The 12,476-nt window shown below is 46.4% G+C and overlaps 1 protein-coding gene across 1 annotated transcript; it reads right to left on the bottom strand.

The window, feature by feature from the left end:
- Positions 1-3,746: 3,746 nt before the first annotated feature.
- Positions 3,747-9,349, bottom strand: LOC136188202 (uncharacterized). The gene is made up of 4 exons (XM_065975926.1): positions 8,979-9,349; positions 8,788-8,917; positions 4,223-4,305; positions 3,747-4,191 (listed from the first exon to the last, which is right to left on the bottom strand). Exons 1-4 carry the CDS (start codon positions 9,347-9,349, stop codon positions 3,747-3,749), a joined length of 1,029 nt encoding a protein of 342 aa, XP_065831998.1.
- Positions 9,350-12,476: the final 3,127 nt, after the last annotated feature.

Genomic DNA, 12,476 nt, shown 5'->3' with positions numbered 1-12,476 from the left:
TAAATAACTAAATAGCTAATTAATGAGGTATTTAATTAGCGTTTAATTAGTGACTGGTAGCGCGCGGTGGGGTAAGAGGCAAACGACAGAGGAGCTCTTTTCGACGACGCGAACGTTTTTCTACGTCCTTCTCGCTCTCATTTCACTTTCGATCGGCGTCGAGGCCCCTTTTCAGGATCCGACCTTTTTTACCGTTATCGCTCGCTTACACTATTCGAAACCTTTTTTCTCGCCCCTTCGCGCCAAACCGCTCTCGAAGCCGTGTTTTCGTGCCTTCGCCCAATACCGTCACACTCGCTGAAAAGCCGACGACTGCCGAAAACGTTTCCATCGCCAGCGTGTCCGACTACGTCAACTACTACCTGTGTCCGGCGTGCAATTCCGGCCGCATCACCGAAGTGCAAAACCATCTCTTTCCTGGAGCCGGCCGCTGCTCCTCTTGCTCCACTCTAACTCTGATGAAAAAATGCCAAAGCTCTGCATATGCTCTGCTCACTCTTTCTGCTGAGATTTCCAAGCTTATTTTCAGCGCGGATGCCTCTATTTTGACCGCCATAACCTGGGACTTTAAAAAAAGCCAGCAAAAGAAAAGAAAAAATCCCTACAGGTACCGCGACCGGAGCCGTCTTCGTCCATCACCGTCCATCATTGTCATTCTTGCGTGCCTTTAGACTCAAAAAAGCAAGCAAGCAATAAAATGCTTCATTCATACAGTTACCTTGGATACTTGTTTATCCACGGCGTCGTCCACTGCCGCCCTGAATACTTGAAACTGAAAAAAAGCCAGCAAAAGTAAAAAAACAAACCGTCGTCCTCGTCGTCGATCGTCCTGGGCGTTGTCCTTGGCGTCGACCTCGTCGTCGTCCACGGCCGCCTTGCATACCTAGGGCTGAAAATAGGAAGAAAAAGAAAAAAACCGTACAGGTACCGCGACCGGGCCGTCTTCGTCCATCGCTTTCGTCCATCACCTTTATCCTTGCCTTGAGTGCCTATAAACTCAAAAAAGCAAGCAAGAGAGAAAATTCGCAATCTATACAGATACCTTAGACAATTGTTCGTCCTCTTGTACTTCGTTCCCTTCTCCTATGTCTCACGTCGGAATCTAGTACTAAAGAAGCCAACTAGTGAAATTGTTGGCACTACCTACAGATACCTCGTGTCTTCGTCCCTCCACCTACCACGCTGTCCAGTCGTCTTCAGGCTTGCATTCGACCTAAATCTCAAAAGAAGAAAGCAAAAGAAATCTTGCGGAGGTCATACAGATACCCACCCCGTTCAATTAAAAGTATCTACACTTATGCCGTATGTGCGTGGGTATGTACGCGTGTACGGGTAACAGTAAATATGACCCGTACACATGCATAGGTCCTCCTAGCCTCTGAAACCCAGACTTCTTCCGCGCGCGCTACGCGGCTGGGAGAGAGTCTGGGCAACTTTCTTAGAGGCGTCGGTTCCTTTGTATCCTAATTGGCCAATCAGCGTGCTACTTTTCTGAGAGAGTAGGCAATCAGCGACGAGCATCACTAACAACATTACAGCTTTACGTAGACAGTAGATATGTATGAGCATCTCGATCGCAAGTCCTTCCGCGATCCAAATCAGCGACGAAACAGCATCTATTTGACTGTTTCGTCTCTGATTCGGGATTGCCTTGGCGTGCGCGCGAGAGCTAAATAAACAGTACGACATAGCGTTCGTTTATTGCGGCCGTAGCTGCTTCCCGTTGTCGATCGTGTAGACTCCCGTTGTCGTGTACATGACAACATATTCGACGCGCGAAGCAAGCAGACGTTACCGTTGCGGGGGTTGCCCTCACGCGAAAGAGTGCACGCCCACGGCGCATGGATCTAATTACGATAAAAGGAACCGACGATTGTATGAAAGTTGCCCAGACTCTCTCCCAGCCGCGTAGCGCGCGCGGGAGGAGTCTGGGTTTCAGAAGCTAAGGTCCTCCTCAAATACAGAATACAGAGCACATAATCAAATACACTACGTCAAAAAAGCGCCTAATTAGAAAAACATTGCAATCATGCAAATATTTACAGTAGGTAGGAGTGAGCTGTTACTAGTAGATAACGGCTGTAAGGACCGCGTGAATATGTGACAACATAAAAAATTATGACCTCACACTATGGTATGCACTCTCGTACGGTAAGCGGTGGGAGACTCTGCAGGATGGCAACACGGTGAACACCGGGCCATCCTTCTCTAGTATGTATAATAAAGTCCCGTATAACCTATCGCGACAGCGCGTATTTGAAACTCCGTCCTGCCCCTTGACATTCCATCGCTGACGTGAGCGCGTCGGGTCGTAACAGCATCTCGACGTCACTCAACGCTAGTCCTGTGGACATTGTGCAGTATCTATGCGCAAATGCGAAAGAACTCAAAATCAACGTGGCGTAGACTAATTGCAACCGTGGCGGCGAGAACGTCGAAGTTGTGCGATTTTTGTTGCAGGACAGGAGAACGGGAAGACAAAGCATCATGGCAGGATCTTGCGTTCACAATCAGAGAATTGAAAAACTTTGGGTTAATGTAAAGATGGCCGTTATTGTCAAGCTTCGAAAAGTGTTTAATTATCTGAAGCAGAGCTGAGTTTTACTTTACACGTCTGAATCGGATATCTTCTGCCTCCATTACGTTTATCTGGCGCAAATAGACTTGTCATCCAGTAATTCGTTCGACAATGAAATAAATATCGTGTGAGAGCTCAAGGTGGACGAACGCCAAATCAAATGTGGCTATTAGGAAGGCTAGTCAATACAATAATGCTAGTGTTTGTCCAAGCACGTACGGCATTTGTGAATATTTCAAAAGCAATAGCAAATTTCAAAATTATATTTTTTGTAGTGAGGTCAGGAGGTGTAATTAAGTTTTTTCAGACCCAAGAAATTAAAGTTCAGAAACTTTAATTTGAAAAGTAATTATAGAAATTACAAAAAAATCAAAAATCTTTTAAAAGTTTTCAACTTGATCTAGATAATCTGTAAAAATAAATAAGAAGTGATTCAAGACTATAACTCGAAGAATGTCTCTACAACTTACTGGTTTCCTTCGTAGCCGTCTTCCGGCTACTCGTTGTCTTTTTTCTTCTTTCTTGAGGCATCAGAGGAAGCCTAAGAAGTTGAAAAACATCACGAGAAGGACACTATTGCTTTTCTTCGCACTTCCGGTTAGGCTTTCAAAGCCGAAGCACGGCAGTCTGAAAGAGCCTTCCGGCGCGAGCCGAGGAAATTTGTGTGCCAGTGAAGAGAGGAACGGCCGACTCCCGCGCAGCCCGCCTTTCTTCGACTTGGCTAATGCCTTTGAGAACTCACCTAAAGTAAAGACGAGCGTCGCTGAAGGATTCTCCTTGCTCGTCGGCCGCTGCACGATGCCTTCCTGCCAAAGGAAGCGACAAACAGAGAGTGGGTGAGTCGGACCGCTAGCGCACGCAGACGAAAACAGTTTGCAGGCAGTGGTGAATGCGTTTCCTTGTGTACTTACTTACGCCATATTGGCCTAGATGAACGATGAATGGATAACATGGCAGAATATTCTTGATTTATACAAAAAGACGCAAGAAACAGCCGCTGAAGGTCTCTTCCTCCTCAAGCATTTGAAACTGGAACACGTTCATCTGACGTCATACTCTCGTATGAGGGTTGACTTGGCGGCGCAGGTGTGTACGCCTATAAAGCAATAGCTTTACTGTTGTTGCAACTCCTGAATGTCGAGCATGTCCAAATTCAAGCTGTTTCCTGTCAGAAGGCAACCAGCTCGTCTGCAGCCAAATCTTCGTCGTGGACGGTGTCGTTATCGGGGCCATCTTCTCTTCGAACAGGAAGGATTTTACGCCAGGACTTTCGGAGGGTTTCAGGCGTCACCTTGTCCCATGCTTGAGCAATCAGCTCAATTACCGTCATCACGTTGATTGTAGATAAGAACTGGCGAACTGAGAACCGTTCTTCCTGTTTGTCTTGGAGCAGCAGATTGCGCAGAATCTTTCTCTGGTACTTTTTCTTCACTTGCACAAGAACGCCCTGGTCCATTGGCTGCAAAATTGCCGTAACTTTTGGAGGAAGAAACTTCGTCACAACTTTTCCATCAGCACTTGTAAGCTCTTCGACTCCTGGATTAGCTGAGCAATTGTCAACTATTAGGACAGCTTTCTGTTCGATGCCCATCTGTTCGAGTGCTTTTTGCACACTGGGCACAAAACAGCGTTAGAACCAGTTGCCAAATATTTCTCGCGTCATCCAGGCTTTCCTCTGACCATGGTATAAAGCCGGAAGAAAATCGGCATTGATTCCACGAAAACACCTGAGAACAGTTCGTTAAATTAAAACACAACTCATTATATTTTCGTCACCTTGGTCTTTCAGCTTTTCCGATCACCAAAATGGGCAATTTTACGAAGCCGGAGGCGTTTGATCAGACCTAATGACGATGCCAATAGTCACATTAAAAATAGTCGAACAACTTCGCGACAAAAATACCGTATGCGCTGGTCTTTTAAATGGACCTGTTACTATTTCCCGCCCCCCTTGGTGAACCTTCTGGACAAGCCACATAGCAAGTGCCTACTGAACTTCGGGCAGCGTTTGAGATATGCAGCTTTTCTTTTTATAATCTTTGAAACGGCTAACTGGCGTACGCCGTACTCGAATTAGCCTCACTTAGGTGACAGGTAAACTACACGTCAAAGAGGAAATAAAATCACTATTAATTAATGTACGTCCAATTGTCAAATTTACAGTATCGAGCTGAAGTGATGACTTTTGCTGAAAGTGCATCTACCTCTTGCGGATGCAGTAGCTGTGTTGCACCGAGTCCCTTTGCAAGAAGTTTTTACACATAAGCAAAAGTAGTATAGTTGCACCAATATCATATTAATTACTTTTAGGTAAAATACCTTTTTCTCCATGATCGCCTTCAGTGGACTGACCACGACAGCGCAGAACGCTAATCCGCAAAGCAGAGGAGGCATCAGGAAGCAGACGAACTTTCCCCCCGGCAAGAAACCGATAATGGATTCTAGGATCTACAACGCGGCCTCTGAGCACATTGTATCGAATGACGCGCTCCTTTCACCTGCGTGCGCGACGAGGTGTGTAATTGCATTAGATGACGATGGACCGCACCCACAAAAGGATGGTCCTCGTGACCTATGACGCAGACCAGTGGTACCAGACCCTTCTCTTCTCCCGTGTTTATACGGGATATCAGGGAGGAGGGCCTGGCAACGCGAGGCTAAGCGGTCGTCATGAGTGCAGTGGCTATAATCTGTCACGCCTGTTACCATGTAACGTTCTGTGCTGTTGTCATACAGGTAGGTAAGTGTACTAGAGCCTGCAAGCCTAGCTATATATAAAACAGACTGTTTATATTAACTAACTAACCTAACTCCTAACAACCCGTACACATCGACGTGTGGCACCATAGATAAAGAAGGAAGGGGATGGAAACACCTCCTTGTCACGTGATTTTTCGTTAGGCTAATTCTGTTACGGCCCCTCCACGGATGTACACCTTGGTTGCATGACACATAACTCTGTCTTTGTACAACATAGTCTCGGTGGATCCGAGCGAAACTCTAGAGAAGGAACGCAGGTACGAGGTTAGGGCCTCTGCGTGCTTCGGAAAAGTTGTTGTGTTCGGAAAAACGGTTATAACCTCTCTGGGAAACTCTGTGGGGGCGTGGATGGCTCGACGAAGTAGCGTTCTTTTCGACAACGAATTTTTCGAAGCATGCAGAGGCGCTAATCTTGTACCTGCGTTCCTTCGCTAGAGTTTCGCGCGGGGCCACCGCGACTAGGTAATACGAAGAGAGAGTTGTGTGTCATGCAAGATCAAGAAAGCAGAGCTATGCGCGTTAGCATGAAAAGCTGAAGCACGAGCGAAAAGAGTCGACTTACTTTAGATTTCTGAACAACTAGACATTGCTTTGAGCATGCTATGGGGTTCGGCAAAAGCTAAACTAAAGCGTGAGGCACTTTTCCCTACATTACATATATGTGTACGTGCGTGGGTGGGCCATTACAGAGTTAGCCTCACGAAAAATCACGTGGCAAGAGGGTGTTTCCAATCCCTCTCCTTCTCTATCTATGTTGTCACCGCCTTGCACGGTGCCCGACAAGGAGCGTATGTTTTGCCGGATTTCCTTAACGATGGCATCGCATTGTGCGATCGTCGCTTTCTACATATAGGACTAGGACCAAATTATACGGGGCCAAAAATCTAATGCAATTACGACAAAATCAAGGTGGCTGACACGAAAAAAGATTGACGGTGTCGGCACCGTATAGTAACGAGTGGACCCATGTTCTTCAATATTTCCGACAAATTATTTTGGCGTGCAACAAAAAGGGGCACTTAGTGAGCGCGTGTCGCTCTAAAGAGAGAGGAGGGCGTGGGAAAGGATCGCGTTGCCAAAAAGGGAGGCGACTGATCGCGTCGATAGATGCGACGACGAAGCAACGGTTGACGACGATAATTTTTTGAATGCGATAAATACCGTGCCGTCGAAACACGACGAGAAATTAACGATTCACCCGTTCGTAGAGAGGAAACGCCTCCCAATGGAAGTAGACACTGGAGCCGCCGTCGCGTTGGTTTTTCGCGCTACGTGAGACAAGTACTTCAAGGACGTCGCGCTCACGAAGCCAGACATTACGCTTTCGACCTATTCGAAGAAAGATGTGTCGGTGCTCGGGAAACGAAGACTTCAAATGTAGTTAGAGGGTCAAAAGGCGGAGCTCCCACTGTACAGTAGAAGGGGACGGTCCATCGCTCCTCGGGCAAAATTGGCTCCGCGAAATTAAAAAAACTGTTCTATCATCTTTTAATTAAGCAGCATTACAATACCGACGTTGCTGTTATTCCGGGAGGAATGACACCTTTCTTGCAGCCTGCTAATGTACACTGGAACAAGCCGTTCAAGACTGCAATGAGAGAAAAGTTGCTTAACTGGTTGGCAAAAGGTGAACAAGAATTCACAGGCAGTGGCAAAGGAAAGTCAGTTGTGTATAAAATGATTGCAAGATGGTTATCGGAGAGCTGGAACGCTTTGCCTAGCGATATGATCCGACAGTCATTTATTCAGTGCGGAATTTTAAGCAGCGAATCTGAAGATCTTCATTCACGTCTTCGACTGTTTGCGAGGCACACAAACTTGTGAACCCACGGTGCACGGCCTGTCTCGGAAAATATGTCTGACGTTTGCGACTTCTTAGTCTTCTCCACTGAACGGGAATACGATGCCCGTCTTTTTCCCTCACCGCGATGGTCAAAGACCCTTCGATGCTCATTCCATATAGCGGTTTTTGGAGGTGAGAAAAGTGGACCTTCACGGGCGCCCGTAGAGGGGCCGCCTGCTCCGAAGACGGATCGCTTCGATTGGAAACAGTGAAGTCATCCCATTCTGCCTCCTCGTCGGCTCCGATTTCGCTGTATCAACGGCGAAGATCGCGTAGCTGGCGATCGATTGACTCCAGTATTATCAATTATTTTTTCTCCCTTGAAGACATTCTTTGAATAGCCCGAATCGTCGAAAATACTGAAAGCGGAAAAAACGATTAGGAATAAATGTTTCGGTTTCGATGAGCTGTGCACAACAAAGAATGCGATGTGGCGTGCGCCTATTATCGTTCAGGAAGTCACAGTCACGTGAATAAACAATACGTCACAATGACGTGTATAGAAAAGACATTGTAATTGATTACATCACAAAAACGTCGAATCATACGACTAATGACTTCGCCAAACTACAGTAAGAAAACTTGTCCGATGCGTAACAAAGACTTTTCTGATAACGTAACTAAATGCATTACCAAAAAAACTGTTCTTGGACGTCATCATCATCATTGAATATTACCAGCTATTTTTCGTGCTCTCAAATAAATTGACACTCTGAAATCGGTGACATGCTCCGAAGGATCAAGAGTTGCAGACAAGACAGACTGAAGGCGGCTTTCGTGTTTTACAGAAGTTTCAGGTACAGAAACGTCGCCATCGTCGGTGTCGTCTTCGTCTTCGTTCCAATGTCCATCGGATGGCTCAACATCAAAATCAATGCCAAAATCATTAAACTCATGTTGAAAAGCCCAACGCATTTCTACTCCTACAGTCGACAAAAAATACGTGGGATTTTGCATTACCAATATCCAAAGCTGTGTAGGTGACTTATTCCCTGCTGACGACAAAAGCCATGTTTTCCAAACAACAAAATAAATGGTAATACGTTGACGTCACCTAAAGAACGCGATTAGTACAATCGAAAATTTGCCTTAGAATGACTACCTGATAAAAAACATCTCGCCAGAGACGTTCGGTCATTTGATTGTGGACCAAACGTCTAGTTTTGACGCTACCACGCCCGGGTCCTCGAGATAGGTAAGACAACATGAAGAGCAAAACTTGAGCATTTTTACGGCCTTTATCGCACCTCACCCACGAAAGAATACAATTTCTTTTGCAAGCTTGCTCAAACTGGTCACACACGGTTAATGACACTGTCAGTGACTGTACAAAAGCGCTCTGAAAACTCAATATGTTTACCTTATCAGTTTGTGATTGCCATCGATGTGCCAAAGACAGCAGTGCGTCCGAAAAGCGCGCCGCCTTCCGAGCACGTTGATCGACCGCCCCGTGGCAAACAAATCATAAAGCTACGGATTCACTCTGATATTGGCTTCAATCATCGCTTGCTGATATTCTCGGAGTCGAACCGGTTGCATCAATTGGAGCCAAGCAGCTTTGGCTGACTCGTAGGACTTCCTCGCCTCAGTAGGGACCGATTCGTACATCTGTAAAGCGCGACCCTTCAGGCGGACTTCGAATTGAAGACGCTTTACTTCCCCAGTCCAGCCAGCGATCCGACGTTCCTTTCTCGGTTTCCTTTGATGATTCTTGACCCCTCGATGACTCAGGCTCTCTTCCAGACAATGTTTAAGATGAATAATTCAGATTTAACGGTTTCGACCTCCTCGGTCGACCTTGACAACTTCGCTCGGAGATGTCGATTCTCTTGAGTAAGCAAACGAATGGTTTCGCTATTCTCCTCACGAATGGCTTTCCCTGCGCGTAAAATGAGTAACTCCACATAGCGCTCCAAGTCGGCGAGAGATCCCTGCAGCTGATCGATCTCCTCTTCGTCAACGGTTCTTTGTAACTCCAAATCCTCGAACGCCGTGAGAGCTCCTTTTAGCTCCTGCTCGAGCTTTCGCTGCGTATCTTCTGCGTTGTAGATCTGGCTCTTTAACTCCTCTTCGCGGGAAATCAGTTCTCCAATTTCCGCTTTGATTTCGTCATGCTCCTTCGATACAGCTTCTAGGCGTCGCCTAAGATCCTCGATCTTTTCCGCCATCCGCTTCCATTCGGAGCGAGTCACGACGTGTCCGCTCACCGCTGGACGCGTCGCCGTCTTGACTCCAGACGAATGAAAATTAATAACGCACCGGTCTCGATTTCTCTAAAAACCGCGACTCGATTCGAAGGGATGCTTGGACACTTTCGGGCACTTCTCTCACAAAAAAAACAATTCACAGCCGAATTCTGTCACGATTAATGAAATTCGTCGGTGTCGATTTCCTCTAAAGACCGTTACAAAAGCTTCCGATTTGTCGCGACGATGCTCATAAGCAATTCCAACCGACGAAGCGTAACAAATAGACCCTTTTCGCAATGACCGCGCATGCGCGAGAAAGTGGGGATCAGTTGCCAAAAGCAGATTAGAAATGGCGCCTAAATCCACTTTAGAGATTCTAGAAGAGCTTTTAGAACTTCCGCGGATAGTTATCTTCAAGCTTGACAAGTTTAGGTAAAGGTTTAGTATTGTAGCTGCTTCAATAGCGAACCGAAAGTGACCTCTCACAAGCGCAGCAAAAGATTTTTTGGCTTGCTATAGATCTTTTCGTGCATACAAATAAGTACTCTAACCTTTCGAAGTGATTTCTCGCACGTACTTCTTCCGATTTTTTTCGTGCTCAAGCCTGCTTCTCTTGAGGCGTTCCCATCGTTTTACGGCCATCAATCGGTGATCATCGATGTATTCCTATCTCAGGAGAAGCAGCGTACGGCCCGCAAACGATGGCGTGAACAGCTGGAGTATGCGATTTTAGCCTACTAACTCGTCTTGGGCGAGTACCGGAGTGTATTTGCTCTTCGCTAACACTATTGTTCCCCCACGTCATAATGCGTGGGCGAATGGGCGTGGATGGGGCGGAACCGAACCAGACCCTCTCTCGCAGGAACGGAGCATCCGGGACGCGAGGGAGGGTGTGGGACCGAGGCTAAGACACAGTTAGCGTCACGCAAAGTCACGTGACATCAGCTAGTTACCAATCCCTCTCCTATTTTATCTCTGGCTACATCAAGCTAGTGGTGCGGGTCCGCCTCCGATACCAGTAAGGTTTACACCGGGTTATGGTTGGGTTAGACACACGTATACAACGGCATACTTATCCTTGAACTCCATGCGCATGCGCACTCTTAACGGCACGAAGCCCCATTTGCCGTCGCCCAATCTCTGATGGCAGCATCTATCTCACTTTGCGTTGGAAGCCTAAGCGATTCTTGAAAACGTGATGTAATCTCGCAAAGTGCTTTCAGAGGGTAAAGCAATGAAGCCAGCACTCCTCATAGTATACGGCTCTCGAGCAGGCTCTCCTTCATCGTGATCCATCGTTTCACCGTTTGGTTGTTCAGGGAAGAGCGTTTGCAGGTTTCCTACAAGTTCCTGCGATTAGCTTTGAAGAACTGGACAACTTTCAACTTTGCTTCCCTTGTGTAGCTCTTTCTGCGAAACACACGAAAGCAGCCCGAAGTCTTTCCACCTTCCACCTCAGACATTTCAGGTACGTGACCATTACGAAACAATTAGTGAGATTGCGCGTTAGACGACGGCCCAACGTCTGACTTGCCGATAACGCCTAACCGAACGTACAGTCAACAGTGCATGAAAAGATTGGCAGCGCTTCACAAACATTGGAAAAAAACATCTGATGAGTGGGCGCCTATCAAATAATAGGCGCTTAACAGAAAAGAGCGCTTCACAACCAGCGCCTACGGTAATTCGGGATCTGTGGGACGACCGGATGCATGAACAACGGGGCACGTGACGGATCGGGAGTTCGAATCCCGATGAGTGCTCCGTTTTTTTGTTTTTTTCTTGTTTTCTCTGTACCTAAGCAGCGATATACGATCACCCGCGACTATAGCTCAACCGCCCGCAGCATGGTTCCAGGGGAGGGGGGGCAAAACCCCCTCTGCGACCTATGCTCATTGGGGCGGTTAAGCCCTAAGCGAAGCCGCCACCGATACCAGTAAGGTTTAGGATTAGGATTAGATTAGGTACATGAAAAAAACGCTTTATAAGCTCTCTACTCTATAGTGCGCTAGACTGACGACTGTCGTAACAATAGCCACTGCCTTCATTCATTTACGTTTTTGTTTTCGCGCAAGTGAACGCTTGTTTTCGAGGCTGTTTCCCGTGTTCTTGATGTTCAAAAGCGTGTTTGCGGGTGAAGAAACCTTGGTAAGTATCGTTCACGCGTCGTTTTAGGTGCGATTTCGTCGATTTCATCAAAGTTTTTTTTAAAATCGATGATAGTTAATTAAATCGAAAAGATTTTGATGTTGTTTGTTTTTGTTTTAGGTTTTTGTTTTTAGTAATTTCGCGTTCTTTTCGTTTTCGATTCAAGCATCATATAAGTTTGAATTTTGCTTTTTCGTATTTTTTGGCTTTTCTTGATTTTTTTGTTAGCGTGCGTTGCTTGATTGTTGGTCAAATCATTTTTTTCAAATTGTGCTACCGATTTTTTGGTAAGGATAAGGATTTAGGTTGGGATTAGGTGGTATTTTTATTTCTTTTTCTATTTTCTGCGTGATGGTGTGTAAGGGTGAGGGTTTGGATTAAGATTAGGTATCGTGAACGAATACGAAGAACGCGTCAATTTGACTCCTTTCGCGGCCAATAGGAGACGAAAGCGGTAGGAAAATGTCTTTTTTTGATGACCGTACCGGTAATCGAACCGTACCCGGTACGGCAAGCCGAAGTGGCCCGATACGTGTACGGTTCGCTACGGTACGGTACCCGTTTAGACAGCAAAAATAACTGTACCGTACCGATACGGTACGGTACGGTACGGTTATTTTACCTAGTGTGAACGCACTATATAAGTCCTCGCGGAACCCGAAGTACATTCTGGCTGACAAAGACGCACGTAGATAAACGGAAAATTTGTGACATGGAAGCATATACGATTTAAGCATAAGCGATTTATACGATCGTCGCCGCATTGCATCAAACAGAAGCGGACTGTCCGTGCTCCCAAAGTTGAAACTTGAGCACATGGAACTTACGTCTTATTCTCGCATGCGAGTGGATCTTGCTGCACAAGTAAGTTTGTGAGATACATCTGCGGACGAATGCAATCTCGGCGAAGTTTTGTGAAAATAGGTGTTGAGTTCAAGCGTCGCCGATGCATTAGATC

The sequence above is a fragment of the Oscarella lobularis genome, chromosome 6 (genome assembly GCF_947507565.1).
Source record: "Oscarella lobularis chromosome 6, ooOscLobu1.1, whole genome shotgun sequence".
NCBI lineage: Eukaryota > Metazoa > Porifera > Homoscleromorpha > Homosclerophorida > Oscarellidae > Oscarella > Oscarella lobularis.
The sequence above is the reverse complement of the archived record's forward strand: the minus strand, read 5'-3'. Positions and strand labels throughout refer to the sequence as shown.